Here is a 15,510-nt window from a genome sequence, read left to right on the forward strand (position 1 = left end):
GAGCCAATCATTGTAACACTACTATGATGTCTAGAAGTATTGGCAAACAATCAGGACGTGAAGCCGTTGACAAGTTCAAAAATCTGGCTACTTCTTTTATTGGTCTCAGTTGTATCGAATGATTAACCCACAACTATTGTGTAATCAGAGAGAACCATCAATGTTTACTGGCCTAGAACTGAGTTGCAACAATAGCCATCAGGAGTATTAGACATTATCGTCTGACGTTTAACTTCTCAGAATCACCTCACCCAAGAATTCAATTACCTATTCCGTTAAATCAATTTGACTGAGTTTTGTGATCAGTTTAGTATTTGCAAATCCCATTCTTTCAACATGGCTACTTTTAACTTTTTAATAAGTCACAAAAAGAGATAAAAAATTTGGTAGACTCTGATTTACAGAAAGGATAGTAACAATAATAATCACAATAAATGGTTGATCTAAATTGTTCGGAAGCAAAAAAAAAAAAAAAGTAGAAATATAAATAATTCAAACACCTAAATTTATACTGTAAATGAATGCTGATGAATGTAAATAAACCTAAAACAATAAACTAAACTAAACTAAAAACTAAAAAGAAGAAGAAAAAAAAAAAAAGACATAGGCAAAAATCCAAAAAAAAAAAAGCAAAGTAGAAACAAAAACCCTCCCATTAAATAAACTGAAAAAAAAAAAAATGTAGGGAGATTATACATATATATATATATACACATTGCATTCAGCATCTACTTTAATCAAGAAAGAGGAAGTCCAAAAAAAAAAAAAAAAGATTCATTAATCACCAAAACAGTCCCATTTTTTTTTTTTTCTCTTCCTCCATTTTTCAATAATTCTACTTGTTTATTCGAATTTCTTCTACTATCAGTTACTCATATCTTTACTTCACTTCTAATAGTACTTAGAGTACTTAGATGTTTATCTCACATATGTCAGCACCTCCAAGTATACCAACAATAACCACTCCAGGTGCATCTTCTACTAATACACGCAGAGTCGCAAGACGAGCCTGTTTGTCGTGTCGGGAAAAGAAGATCAAATGCAACGGAGAACCCATGACTACTATAACTGCAGCTGACGGCACCAACAAAGTCATACCTGAGAAAACCAGAACATGTTCCAATTGTCGGTTTTTAGATATACCATGTGTGTTTGTCCAAAGCAATCGTGGTGGGAAAAGGAAAAAACGTTCTACAGAACACCAACTATCTGATTCCGAAACCACCACCACCACCACCGCTGGTACACATTCAAATCAGTTAAATAAACAACAGCAGCAATTACCTCCTATAAAAAAAACCAAATCAACACCTTTAATTCATAATCTTGAAAGAGGAGTGGTGATACCTCCTATTAATAAACAACAAGAGAAGAATCAAAATGGACACCATGAGGAAGAATTGGCATCTACTGAAAGAGTGAGCTCATATATATTAGACGGAAATAACAGGACAAAATTAGCATCACCTGTCTTAACGCATAGCACATTTGACACACAGAAGGAGGAAAGCCATCGATTCAATACTAACTTACGTCGATCTTCTGGTACAATAACAGGTTTTCTGCTACCACCACCTCAAGAATTATTGGGAAGAAGACTGGTCAGTTATTCCCCAGGACCTTCTTCAATCAAGAACCAATTGCCCCATTTAACGCCATCATCAACCGCAACATCTAGTGTACAATCACCACCACCACCACCACCGCTACCCCGTGGTATGGGAATTCAATTTCATGAAGGGAATCAACAACCAGGCATATTTCCACCACCTCCTCATCACTTGCATCACCAGTATTATGGCTACCCTCCACCGCCTCCACCACCCCCTTTGCATCATCACCATCATCACCCACCTCCTCACCATCCAGGATTTGGGCTCCCACCACCACCACCGCCGCCTCATTTTAATCAGTCACCACCCTCAGCTTCTCCATCAAGTGAATACAAGCATCGACATCCAAAGCATTTTGATAAAGGACATCGACATCACCCACACCCACACCCACATCCTCTGCATCATCATCATCATCACCATCACCACCATCCCCGTCATTTTCAACAGACCAATGGACAGAATGACGTAAAGTCAAAACATACTGAAGAGAACAGTCAAAACTCAAGAACGTCACTGCCACAATGGCTTGATAATACATCAATCTCATCACTGGATTCATCTAGATCAGTTTCATCTCCCCAAAGTCAACATAATGACAAATCGCAATATTCTAGTAACAAGTCCTCCACCCAGATGAGCAGTTCCACTAATTCTGTAACACAAACACTTGATAAACTTCCAAAAATGGTTTCAACACAACAAAACAACAACACTACTTCATCTTCAAAGATATCGCAAAACAGTCCTTTTACCGAATCGGAATTGGCAAAATATGACTTACCACCATGGGAGGTTCTTAATAAAGCAATTAATTACTATTATATATATAATCAACCTAGCCATCAAATATTTCCTGCAAAGACAATATTACTTGAAAATTTGGCATTAAATACTGACAGCTCAATTATCCATGCTATTATTGCTACTACATGTTTGATAATTTCCAAATATGATCCGGCCAATGATATTGTTGCTGATGAATTGTACTGGATCAATAAAATGCATAAATTTTGGGATAATTTAAATGATTTAGGTATATTATGTTGTTACAAACTTTTAGTCAAATGTACTTCCATTCGATTCAATATCAAAAAGATGAATGATATAAATATCAAACTTTGGGAAATGATCAACAATAATCAATATGTGGATATTTTCAAACAGAAACGATTTGATTTTCAAGAGTCGAGAATTATTCCAACATTTGGTACCAAACGTCAAAATTATGAACGAGAATTGACATTAAAAATCATATGGAGTTTTTATATTAATAATATTATTTTATTACGATTTAACCAAGGAAGACCATATTACAAATTATCATCAATTATGAATGGATTTAAATTTGATTATGATCGTGATCAATATTCCAATAATATTTTATTGCCCATGAGCGATATTGATTATCTTTCGTTAAAATCAGCTGGTAATAGAACTAATTGGAATCAATTATATGAACAAACTTATATACCAACTGATGCCACCAGTTTGATTTTGAGTCTGAAAAGTTTTGAAAAGTCTTTATCGAAATTGTCTAATAAAGACATTACTATTAAAAATTTGATTAGTAAAGATGAATTTCATATTGATTTAAGCAACAAATTAAAAACAAGGTATTATGAAATTCTTCCAGATGAAAAATTGGTGGTTATAAACATCAGTTATTGGTTTTCAAATATAATTTTACGATTATCAGAATTGATTCAATACAATTATATTTTATGTGATATAATGGTTTTTAAAATGTGCAAATATGACATGAAAAGCGATTTAAGTCGTAACAGCCATGATGATCAAGATGACAGTAAAGTCATTGGCAGTACTCAAGGAGATAGTTCAACTACAGGTGAAAAATTACAGGGTGTTAATGGAAACACTTTTCGACGTAATGAACATTATAAGAGTGCTTTACAACATCTTTTGATCAGTGACGAGACTCAACTGATTGAAGGTTTAACTTCAAAATTGAAAAACTTGAATAAAAAAGATTGGACAATCCTAATTGAAATGATCAAATCAACTAATGATTATGTGGACTTAATCAAGCTAATACCACTGTCAGAATATACAGACTATTCTATTATCATTGGACCAACAACGTTTGATGATAATTATAATAACGAAAATGAAACAACGAAAAGATTCAGGAACACAATCAACAATTGTTCTGAATGGTGGAACAAACAAGAATTGAAATCCTCTGTACAACAATCATGGGCTAAATTGCCTATATATATATTATCATTTACTTCAGGGGTATTGTCAATTATTTACAGCTTAGCAGTTTTGACCAAGTACCTTAGATTCAAAAAGTGCTCTGGATCAGGGGATTTGATTGTTGAATTTGTTGAGACAAATGAAAATAAAACCATTGAAGGTTGCAATATTAATAATCCACAACATCAGAAACATATGGTAGATGTGTGTGAGATTTTCACTGAGTCTCATATCTTGAGTCAATTATTTGTTTTATGTGAATATGTTAAATTCAAATTAAGTTATAGTGACGAGGATCTAACTGCTTTTAGTATCCAAAGATTAAACAATTTAAATCAACATCTCGATGAAATTTTACAACAAAATTTTCCAAAATGAAATTAGAATAGGAAAAAAAAGAAAATACAGTTTAAAAGTTATGAGTTTTGCAAACTTGGATTCATGCACTTTCATGTATAGAACTATTATTAGAATGACATAGTATGTATTATTATCAGGACCTAATGTACGACATTATTAGTACTCCTCCCATTGAATTTTCAACTATTATACATGGTATTGCTTTGAAGTATTTTTGTTTTATAAACAAATATTTACAACCAAGAGGACAGAGTGTGGTACCGTACCTGGTGGAGAGCGAATCAAGGGTCCAAGAAAAACTCGGGCCAAAAAAATAAAGTTTGCGCTTTGAGGGTTTGAGTCGGACACGAAATGATACACCAGAAAAAATAAGCCAGAGAGAGCGAGAACAACCAACAACACACAACAACCCCCCACGTTTTTCCACAAAGATAATATTCGATCGATATCACAACAACAACCACCACAACCAACTTCACTAAGTTTTTTTCGACTCTCTTTCTTTATATTAGAGAAACTCATCTATTCTACTTAGCAAACACCCTTTCTTAAATAGATTATTACACTTGTTTATATTACTCAATATCATGATAAATGTATTCAAACCAATTGTGCATCGTGATCTAGTGCCAACTGCCTATTATAATAATGAAATCCTACAATACAATGGTGTTTCTCCCACAGACACACCTATACTACCATTCAACCAAACCATAGAAGATTTAAATAGAGATGTTTATGCCAAACCTTTACATTCTCATAATGATTATTGGAGAAAGTATCCGTTATTTTCAGCATTGAGTGCAGGTGCAATTAGTGTTGAAAGTGATATTTGGTATTTCCCACAAACTTATAAATTGACAAGAACGATAACTCCATCTACAAACAATAACAATCATCAAGGAAACAAGTATGATAGTTCAATCAATGAAACATTAATTTTCAAAAATGATGAGATTTATGTTGGCCATAGTCAAGAATTTTTGAAACCGATAAATACATTATTTAATTTATATTTGAATCCATTATTCCAATTTTTACAATTTGTCAATCCAATATATGAAATCATTGATAATAATATCAACCCTGAAAATTCTCAACTGGAACAAAATTTATTTACACAATCTCAACTGGAAAAGAATAGTGTTTTTTATAATAATCCAGGACAACCACTTTATTTATGGTTTGATTTCAAGACCGATGCCAATGCAACTTATGATGTATTAAAACCATTATTGAAACCATTTATAGATAATGGGTATTTGGCCTATTATAATACAAGCGACGACAAGTATTATTCTGGTCCATTAATCTTAACAATCACCGGTAACTTGCCTATAGAAAAAGTAACTAATGAAAAAATAAGATATTTGTTCTTAGATGGCCCATTAGATAAGTTTACAATTGATAATAACAATACAAATATAGATGAATTGAAAAAATGGTCAAAATTATCTCGTGTGGCAAGTGGTTCTTTAGAGAAAATTTTGGGGTCAGAGTCATATTCAACCAGTACCAAAACTAATTTTAATGAACAACAGAAATCACAATTGAAACAAGTACTTGATTTGGCACATGAATATGGATTAAAAACAAGAATTTGGGGTGACATAACTTGGCCTTGGAACGTTTTAGATCTGCATTTGAAATCTTTGTTTGAATTAGGTTCCGATTTGTTAAACGTTGACGATTTGGAAAGGGCACTGGAGTTGTTTTCACAATAAAACAAAAAAGCGTGTTGATCTATCTATCTGTCTAAACGTCTATAAAAAATAAATAAAAGGGCAAACTACCAATACATACAATTTTAGAAATTCAGTTTTAATAATTCATAAGTGTAGAAAATGAGGGCATTAGCTGGTATACAACGAACCATAGTTATCCCCAACCCATTATACAAATTCAAGAGACCTCCTGGTTTAGAAATTATTGATCTTGTAGTTTGCCAGAATCCGATTTGTTTTACCACACTGGTTGAGTTCCTATGTTTGTTTAATAGATCATGGGTTTGGATGTTTGATTTAATAGTATCTACTGGGAACATTGAAAAATTAAATGTCACGCCAGCCATGGCACCAGCAATTAACAATTGCACATCCTTATTACTAACCCAAGGATCTTTGGCCTGTTTATAATAATCATTGATATATTCATAAGTACCAAACCAAATGGCGGTACCAATGACTTCCCTAACAATGGTTGAATTCAAACCTTTCCATAATCCAATTATGCCTCTATCTCGTACTGTTGATTTAATAATTGTGCGGTATGTATGATGCGATTTATCCTGACTTAGGTTTGATACTTGTAATTGACATTTTACCAACTCAACTGGAGTCAACACAAACGATGCCATGAATCCAGCAAATCCACCAGCTATAATTTTCCCCATGAATGGTAATGTTTCAGTAGTGTATCGCCTTTTGTCGTTACTCTTGTTTAAATGATTTGCTATCACAGTAGATCCAAAATTATATGAGCTAAAAAGGATGGCATTTTCTAAACAAGCACCAATCATAGGAGCTTTTAGTCCCTTATAAAACCCATTGAAAATTCCTTCATTATGATATGTCGATTTGATCATTTGTAAAGTTGTAATTGAAGAATTATTGCCATTACCACTGGCAGATTGTAATCGCACTTTAATTGTGTCCAATGGGAATTCAACTACTTTACCCACCATTCCTGATATGGCACCAAATGTTATCTCTTTCAAAGGGTGAAGTGTTTCATGATCAGGAGCATTTGGTAATGATATCTCTTGATCCATAGTTTAAAGTCAAATTAGTTCTATAAAACTTGACAGTTTTCTATCTATATTGGATTGGATTTTCCCCAGGAAATGAGATTTCTGGGATGCCATTTTTCCCAAATTTTTGAAAAAACTTTTTTCTTCGGTCCAATAGATGAGAAATCTAATATTGTGTGGGTATTCTGACAAGGCGGTTAGCCTAATCAGGTAATTAAAGGAATTATAGAATTCATTAGGGAGTGATATGATTTATTTTATACTGGCCCAAAACCACTTACTTACCTCTTCTACATCAAATACAAAAGAAAAACTTTTGTACCTTTACTTCTCTTTTTACCTTGTTCGTAGATTGTTAGACCCACTATAAACTATAAATTACAAAATTTTAAAGTTATTTCTTATATATTAAAAAATATCCCTAATATACATAACAGAGGGGGTGAAATGGTTTGTGTGTGAGTGGGGGGAAGGAAAAGTTAAATGTAGTCGTGATAATATTTGTTTTTGCTAATCTTTTTGAAATTCAATTTATCACATCAAATTTATCTCAATGGCATGAATTTAGAAGAAGCATTACCAGCTCTACCGTGTCTAACTGGAGTATAGGTAATGGAGAATTCACCCAAGTAGTGACCAACCATTTCTGGTTTGATTTCAACAGTGTTGAAAACTTTACCGTTGTAGACACCGACAACAGAACCAATCATTTCTGGAACAACAATCATGTTTCTCAAGTGAGTTTTGACAACAGCTGGTCTTTCATTTGGTTCAGTGGCAGCTCTGGCAGCTCTCAATTTTTTGATTAAACCCATTGGTTTGGAGTCTAAACCTCTGGAGAATCTTCTTCTGACTCTGGCACCACATAATTTGGTGAATTCTTCAGTTGGCATTTCAACCAAGTCTTTTAAATCAACACCTTTAAAGGAGAATTGTTTGAAGGTTCTCTTCTTTGGGGCAGCTATAACATAAAGGTTGTTAGTATATTGTATTATTTTCAAATTCATATTTGACTCTGAGCCAAAAAGCATAGTCTGTGAATATATAGATCTCTTTGTAAATCACATAATTGATAATAACATCAGTACACCCATGACAATATTTTATGTAGAAAGAAAAGAAAACTAAATATTGACTATTGTCTTTGTCCGTAGTTGCTTTGTTTGATATGGTTAATTTATCTTGTTCAACAAGTAGTTGTAACTTCCATCAATAAACTATCATAAATCATATCTCTTCTAATACTTGTTGAGCTTTGTTCATTATCATTATCACACATATCCCATCTTGTCTCTTTGGCTTTATCTCAATCAATACGTTACATACTAGCGTCAACCATGTTTGTTCCTGTTGTATATGATACTAAGATTCAAAACTAGAAAAAGTTGTTTTTTTCAAAAGTGTTTTTCTCAGTATTGGTAGAAACTCTCTCTCCCAGCTTACACCATACACTTCCACTATTTTTCGCAAAGAAATTTTTTTTTTTCCGCTGGGAGAAAAGTGCCCTATACAAAATACTGCACATTATATGTGGTGGTAGGGCTACAGCCCTAATATACTGCATATTGTTATAATATCACACAAACATCGTCGCACTGTTTTTGCTCCTTCCTAAGTAAGTTTGTTGCAAGATAATTTTTCATTTTGCTAGGAAACAGAAGAAGAAGAGAGAGAAAAAAAAAATACCTTACTAGGTTGTCTTGATATAATCTTTTCACAAATCAAAGGATAGTCTGCCGTTTGTTTGCTTAAAAGTGATTATTCTATTATAGATATTTTAAAAAAGAAACAATGAAATACTTAGCTGCTTACTTGTTGTTAGTTCAAGGTGGTAACGCCACTCCATCAGCTTCTGATATCAGCGCTGTCTTGGAAACTGTTGGTGTTGAAGCCGAAGAATCCAGATTACAAGCTTTATTGAAAGATTTGGAAGGTAAAGATTTGCAAGAATTGATTGCTGAAGGTAACACCAAATTAGCTTCTGTCCCAACCGGTGGTGCTGCTGCTGGTGGTGCTTCCGGTTCTGCTGGTGCCGCTTCTGGTGCCGCTGCTGAAGCTGAAGAAGAAAAAGAAGAAGAAGCTAAAGAAGAATCTGATGATGATATGGGTTTCGGTTTATTCGATTAGAGAAATCACTTGTCGCCTTTGCTGGTATGAGAGAAGTATATTTACATTATTTTGCATTATATTTATATATGTATTATAACTAATCTAATAAAAACAAAATAACTGAAAACGACTGCATGCTAGAGTAGATTTATGTAGTCCTGCCTGGGTTTTGATTTATTTCTTGTAGCTTTTCACGAAGATTGTCAGCAGTAAGATTTTTGGTATTGACCTTGTATGATATTTTCTCAACTAACATTCTAAAACGATTGAGTTCACTTTGTATGCTTGTTCGTGTATTATCTGGACCAGATAGAAGATTCGTTTCATGATCGTTGGGCGTGTTTACCTCTTCATCACTGTCGTATATTTGGTTCAGTTCAGGGTGTTGACTGTTGCTGACGGTTGAACGAACACCAACAATCTCCGATAATGTTTGGTGCAACCCTGATAAATACTCCAACTTCCCAGACTTGTATTTCAATCGGTCACTTATATTTATGAGGTCAGTCCTTAGCTTATCGTATTTATCGATCAACTCTTGATCTGGTTGTACGTTTGAAACATTCACTTCATTGGCAATTTCTTCGATAAACTCCTTTTTCATTTGCTCACTAGATATTGCTTCTTCCTGATCATCTTGAACTATATTTGTATTGGCTTCATCAGTTTCGTTATTCTCTACCTGCTCATCGTGCACCGGATCATTATCATCATCATCCAAATCGTATTCATCTTGAATATCAGTTGTATCTGTACTGGATACAAACAAATACTTCAGATTGGGGAGTTCTTTTATTTGTGCTGTTAGCTCAGCCAATTTTTTGTTTTGATCTTGGTTCGTTAGGTTATCAAAATCAGGCAATGTGATGGGTTCAATAAACGAATTGATTTTGAGCAATTGCAGGTTAACTATCTTTAGCTTCTGTTTTTCCAACTTCAAAATCTGCAGTACTATCTGATTATTGATTTGTGATGGGAACAATTCATTGTTGCATTCTTTAATCTCGTTATTTAGTAGATTCAAAATTGTTTGTAACTCAGATTCGGTAATTTCTTCCTGTTCAGATAGAATGCTTCTGATTTGAGAATTAATTTTATACAGTTCATTTAGTATGTTAACTTGATCCTGAATGAAATTCTTTGTATATGTGTAAGAATGGTTCATTTTCGAGAGTGTAATCAACATGAACAATTATGGGGAAATGAATTGATTGTTTTGATTTTTCGGTCCGTGTTTATGTGTGGTGCATTGCCATACATTTTTTTCTTTTAGCGCTAGATGATCAAGGTCGTGTACATCCCCCAATGAACAGCACAAAAAAAAACAATAATAACCAAACACATTGGGTTGATGTTTAACTAATATATAAAATAGATATTTCTATCAACTCATTCTCAATTTTAATTAATGTTTGGTGGGAATTCAAGCGCCTTTGGGACTACTGGGCTCGGAAACAAGGCATCTAGCGGAAATGCATTTGCCAACCAATCTAATCCATTCGCAACAAGTTCAACAAACTCAGGGTTTGGTGGGTTTGGAGCCTTCAAGAAGTCCGAAACCAATACCAATGCATCATCTCAGCAATCTGGATTTGGAGGCTTTGGTACCAAGAGTAATACACCATCTCAACTGAGTGCATTTGGTAGTACAGGATTTGGTAACACAACCAATACATCAAGTGCCTTTGGGAACTCAGGTTTTGGAAATGCAGGATTGGCCAAATCGACCCCAGCATCTAATAGTGGTTTTGGTTCTAGCGGGTTTGGAAGTAAGGGTAACTCAGCAGGTTCAACGTTTGGACTGTCCGGATTTGGAACATCTGAATTTCTGCAGACAAATACCAGCAACAGCAACAGTCTGCCATTTGGACAAATGGGAAACACAACTAAACCGTCCCCATTTGGAACAACAACCTCACAACCTTCTCCGTTTGGATCCACCACAACTCAACCATCTAATAACAAACCTTCACCATTTGGTCAAACAAGCTCATCACCTTCACCTTTTGGTTCAAGCGCAACCGCAACAACAACTGCAACAAACACTTTATCTGCATTTGGATCATCTAGCAATAATAACTCAAACCCATTTGGTGGCCAATCATCAACAAGTTCACCATTCGGTCAATCACAGACATCAGCTTCTATATTTGGTGCTAACAATCAAACACAATCTGCCTTTGGAACGGCTTCTACTCAAAATGCAAATCTGGGATTTGGGTCAGGCAACTCAACATCGAGCACTATTGCAAACACTAATCAGAATTCATCAACTACTAACACTGCCAATCCATTTGGCTCAACATCTGAGACTACTCCTACTTTCTCATTCATATCAGCTCAACCCAAACCGCAACCGGAAATTACTGGTAACATTGATATTGACATCAAAGATAGCACACCAGATAATGATGATTCCTTGCCTGCTCTGATACTACAGGCATTCAATGCTGATATGTTTACGTTGGGGCAAATACCGGATGGACCACCACCACCGGAATTATGTAGATAATTGTATAATAGAACTAGTATTAATGAATAATTCACGAATTACATATTTATGGATTGCAAACCGTGTTAATGAGAAGTTAAACACGAAAAAAAAAAATATAACCTCTAAAATAATCTCCACTCCTTATCATCATCATCATCGTTTTCAATGATCTGTATAGAATGTGGTTATCCCAATATTGACTGTTTATACTCCAAGTATAAAAGTGATTATATCAAATTAAGTGTGTGTCCAGAATGTAATAAAATCGCCGATAAGTATATTGAATATGATTCGGTGATTCTATTTTTGGACATTTTATTACTTAAAAGACAAGCATATAAGCATTTAGCATATAATTTAACTGAAATGGAAATGATTTCCTCAATTCATTCTAATATCAATAGTAATTTCAAATTTTTGCAAACTTATGGAAAACTTATGAAATTGATATTTATGATTTTATCATTTGAAGTTTATTTAACTTGGGCTAATGAAGAGAAATTATTGATTCATTCACAATTAATTAATTTAATTTTTAGTCAATCAGTTATATATCAATATTTATTTTTCATTATTAAGTCAAGTTTAGAGAATTTAATATTAAATTTATCACTACAATTGATTTTAAGATTTGGATATAAATGGGGACAAAGTACACCGAAAATAAATGGCAATGTCAGTGATGAAGAGTTTTTTGGATATAAAACTTCTGTATTATTGGTGACTACTATGGTATCAGGATCAATCAGATTATTTCCTATATTAATGTTTATTTGGCCATACGATAATATATCTATCACTAAACCACTAATAAATTTGATTGCCTTTATAAATATTGTAGAGGCACTACGAGTTGTCACAAGTTTGGGATATATAAAATTAATACTAAGTTTGGCGTTCAGCATAGTTATCAAAAATATAGTGTCAAAACTGTTACTAGTACTAATCGTCAACCTATTTTTGGATTTTAACTTTACAGAAGTTAATCACAACGAAATGTATCAATTATATTCACAGTTTCAAACCTATATACATTGGATTTAATAGTCCCATTCAGAACTGAAGTTTTGAGGAGGTTTCCGCACGGTGGTACCATCTCGATTAACTATCAATACATCTTCACCATCCAACGCAATCATTGGCCCGTCTAGATCATTAACCAAATTAGTATATTCGTATTTAGTGTTCAATTCCCTTCTTTCATCAAGAGTTTTATTATAATTGTTTTCAATAATCTGTTCCAAATCTGTAGGGTTGATATTGTCATTATTTTCAATGGCTCTTAAGGCTATAAATGTCGATAACGGAATATATTGTTTATGGAAACTCCACCAAAAGTATAGTGTCAAAAACGGCAATGGAGCTAAGAAACTAGCACACGTTATTGCATCTTGTAATGCTAATGTGCCAACCATGGTGATTTGAAAAAGAAATAACCCCAATATAATTCTTCGAAAAATAATTGGCCATACTTTGCCCGTTGAATGCGGAGGATGAACACAGGCATAAAGCAATTGGTATTTGCTCACAAAATAACCGATAATAAAATATAGTAACCCTGCAGTTAATATTTTTGAAGACATCACAGAATATACCAACGTAATAATAAATATCAATATTGGTTGTGGTAATTGTAGGCCAAAATTGAAAACCGGTGGCTTGTACAAATTCAAATAATCTCTTGGGGTTTTGCACCTAAATAATGAATTCACTAAAAACCGAAGTAGGTTCCCTACCAATAATAATTTAAATGGAAATATACCCAAACCTTGTAATATTATCAAATCAACATAGAACATTGATAAATCTCTAAGTGATCTTGCCAAATCAAATGCAATTTTTGTTGTATCAACAAAAGATGCCGTACCAAAAGTTGTGAAAACCAAAAACAAATTCACGAATATATAGAAAAAATTCTTGGATACTGATGACAACTCTTCATCACTATGAGATAAATAACCTTGCTTTTCGGAAATCCATACGTAAAAAAATGGAATGACAAGATTTAAAATTGTAAATAAATAAGTTGGTAATAATCCAGTAATCAAGGTTTCGGCCCATTTATGTGCCTTAATGGCTTTCCCCAACGATGGCCAAATTTTGGAAATACTCTTTGTGTTTAAAAAGCTGGCCATAAATCTGACGGGATAAACCAATAACAAACTCATTATCCCAATGAATATCGTGACAGTAAGAATCCTTGTATTTCTGTCTTGTCTAGTTAATGACAAATTATCCCATCGGATGTCATGAGGAGCTGGTGCCAAGCTGGTGATAAGATGATTAACTTTGGGGTCCAAAACTGCTTGTGCCAACATTTGTGCTTCAGCCACAGTCTTCATCGTGAGAAATGCAGTCGAAGTGGCCGGGTATTCTCTGGTTCTGGCCCTTGTTATCTCTTTATCTATAACCTCCAATTTATCAGTATAATAGTTTATTGAATCGACTTTAGGTCCAAATAATCCAAACCAACCTTTCCGAAGACTTGGTCTTGTTCTCAGTTCATCATTCAATAAGCGATTCAAAGTGTCAGACGAATCTCCCTCAACAGACTCTGATTCTTGACCTATTATTGAAACTTGTGTGAGGCTCGATCTTTGAGATGCCCAATCTTCTGGTGACTCTTCTTCACCATCATCAGTATATCTATTAGAAAAACGATACAGTTCTCCAACTTGTGGATGCAACGACACCAAATCACTTTTATTAGTTATACCATTTTTCTCAAAATATTCAACCCAGCTTTCCTCTAGTTTCCGTATTATTTTTCTCCTTCTTTTAAATAGTTTATTTAGATTTTGCCATTCCTTGACAATCAACACAGAATCCACTTCACCAATATTCAAACGGTCAATGTGTCTTGCGAGTGCTACTTCATCTCGCAATGATCCTGGTATCCCCGATATTTTTACCGTTCTATCAGTAACAGAATTTTGAGATCCAAGATACTTTTGACGCATGCTAATAATCCTATTGGTCTGTTTAAATAGAAAGTAAACAGTAACAAATGTAAATACATATGTGAAAATAGTGTATAGCCAAAGAAACTGTTGATATTGTTCTCCATCACGGTTTTTACTTGTAATCAGAATTCCAGCCAATACTATACGCTTAATTATTTTGGTTTCATCGTCATCATCAGGATAATCTTGGTCTACTCTTCCTGTAAACTTGTATCTGATAGGAGATATGATAACAATGGCAAACACTAAACAAATGCTTATTATTCGAATGCACATTTTAAAAAATTCCAAGAACACAACTGCATCTAATCCGGCATGTTCTAAAATTTCTTGCTCAGTAATCTTGTATACGGTAGGTATCCAACCAAATAATGAATTCGAAGGTAATTTAGGCAAATTTCTTCTTGAAGTCGAATGTAGACTAAAATTCAAATGATTAAAGTTTGCCACATATATTTTGGGATATTTTAACCGTAAGATGGAAAATAGTAATAGGGCAATGAGTCCTAATGTAGATGCAATTATTACTTGATATCGAGCTACACGAGTAGAATGTGGTCGATATATCACATCGTCATGAGGGGATGTAGCATTGTCATCATTTTGTTGTAGTATGATTTGCAAGTTATTTATTATGTTGTCTATCATAAGTAATGCAATTAGTTGATGTATTGGGGTTGTTGTCTCCAATCAGTTAATAATCTTGTGATAGTAAAAAAGTGGGAGTAAGGTGAAACAAAAACAGAAAAATATAAATCTTATCGTGTGCCTCTTGACATGTACACTACTCAACTTAACATACCGTCAAAAAAATTTTAGACAATATTTTATTTTGTTGTGGTTGCAATCATGTAAGGAGTCGCCCACCACTTCATAATAATATCTATGCCGTTAAGCAAATTACTCTTTCTACATGGAGGTGCTTTGGTTTGTGATGTAAACTTTTCTTGTGTGGTATTTTTTCTTAACACGATCTATAATAAACAATAAAATAAGATCAGA

At 33.8% G+C, this 15,510-nt stretch overlaps 9 protein-coding genes across 9 annotated transcripts; 5 read left to right on the top strand and 4 right to left on the bottom strand. All coding sequences in view use genetic code 12, as the record gives it.

Moving 5' to 3' along the window:
- Positions 1 to 914: 914 nt before the first annotated feature.
- Positions 915 to 4,211, top strand: CD36_84590 (fungal zinc cluster transcription factor, putative; the record flags this gene model as incomplete). The annotated part of the gene is made up of 1 exon (XM_002419327.1): positions 915 to 4,211. One exon carries the CDS (start codon positions 915 to 917, stop codon positions 4,209 to 4,211), a length of 3,297 nt encoding a protein of 1,098 aa, XP_002419372.1.
- Positions 4,212 to 4,780: 569 nt separating this feature from the next.
- On the top strand, positions 4,781 to 5,917 carry CD36_84610 (uncharacterized protein ydl237w precursor, putative; the record flags this gene model as incomplete). The annotated part of the gene is made up of 1 exon (XM_002419328.1): positions 4,781 to 5,917. The coding sequence occupies one exon, from the start codon at positions 4,781 to 4,783 to the stop codon at positions 5,915 to 5,917; it is 1,137 nt and encodes a 378-aa protein (XP_002419373.1).
- An 83-nt stretch (positions 5,918 to 6,000) lies between these two features.
- Positions 6,001 to 6,963, bottom strand: CD36_84620 (mitochondrial ornithine carrier protein, putative; the record flags this gene model as incomplete). The annotated part of the gene is made up of 1 exon (XM_002419329.1): positions 6,001 to 6,963. The coding sequence occupies one exon, from the start codon at positions 6,961 to 6,963 to the stop codon at positions 6,001 to 6,003; it is 963 nt and encodes a 320-aa protein (XP_002419374.1).
- A 524-nt stretch (positions 6,964 to 7,487) lies between these two features.
- CD36_84630 (40S ribosomal protein S15) lies at positions 7,488 to 8,281 on the bottom strand (the record flags this gene model as incomplete). The annotated part of the gene is made up of 2 exons (XM_002419330.1): positions 7,488 to 7,903; positions 8,269 to 8,281. The coding sequence occupies 2 exons, from the start codon at positions 8,279 to 8,281 to the stop codon at positions 7,488 to 7,490; spliced, it is 429 nt and encodes a 142-aa protein (XP_002419375.1).
- Positions 8,282 to 8,733: 452 nt separating this feature from the next.
- Positions 8,734 to 9,069, top strand: RPP2B (60S acidic ribosomal protein P2; the record flags this gene model as incomplete). Its single annotated transcript, XM_002419331.1, has 1 exon — positions 8,734 to 9,069. One exon carries the CDS (start codon positions 8,734 to 8,736, stop codon positions 9,067 to 9,069), a length of 336 nt encoding a protein of 111 aa, XP_002419376.1.
- Positions 9,070 to 9,199: 130 nt separating this feature from the next.
- Positions 9,200 to 10,237, bottom strand: CD36_84650 (conserved hypothetical protein; the record flags this gene model as incomplete). Its single annotated transcript, XM_002419332.1, has 1 exon — positions 9,200 to 10,237. The coding sequence occupies one exon, from the start codon at positions 10,235 to 10,237 to the stop codon at positions 9,200 to 9,202; it is 1,038 nt and encodes a 345-aa protein (XP_002419377.1).
- Positions 10,238 to 10,459: 222 nt separating this feature from the next.
- Positions 10,460 to 11,563, top strand: CD36_84660 (nucleoporin, putative; the record flags this gene model as incomplete). The annotated part of the gene is made up of 1 exon (XM_002419333.1): positions 10,460 to 11,563. One exon carries the CDS (start codon positions 10,460 to 10,462, stop codon positions 11,561 to 11,563), a length of 1,104 nt encoding a protein of 367 aa, XP_002419378.1.
- A 147-nt stretch (positions 11,564 to 11,710) lies between these two features.
- CD36_84670 (mediator sterol homeostasis, putative) lies at positions 11,711 to 12,589 on the top strand (the record flags this gene model as incomplete). Its single annotated transcript, XM_002419334.1, has 1 exon — positions 11,711 to 12,589. The coding sequence occupies one exon, from the start codon at positions 11,711 to 11,713 to the stop codon at positions 12,587 to 12,589; it is 879 nt and encodes a 292-aa protein (XP_002419379.1).
- Positions 12,586 to 15,156, bottom strand: CD36_84680 (uncharacterized membrane protein ylr241w homologue, putative; the record flags this gene model as incomplete). Its single annotated transcript, XM_002419335.1, has 1 exon — positions 12,586 to 15,156. The coding sequence occupies one exon, from the start codon at positions 15,154 to 15,156 to the stop codon at positions 12,586 to 12,588; it is 2,571 nt and encodes an 856-aa protein (XP_002419380.1).
- Positions 15,157 to 15,510: the final 354 nt, after the last annotated feature.

This window comes from Candida dubliniensis, chromosome 3 (genome assembly GCF_000026945.1).
Source record: "Candida dubliniensis CD36 chromosome 3, complete sequence".
Taxonomy (NCBI): Eukaryota; Fungi; Ascomycota; class Pichiomycetes; order Serinales; family Debaryomycetaceae; genus Candida; species Candida dubliniensis.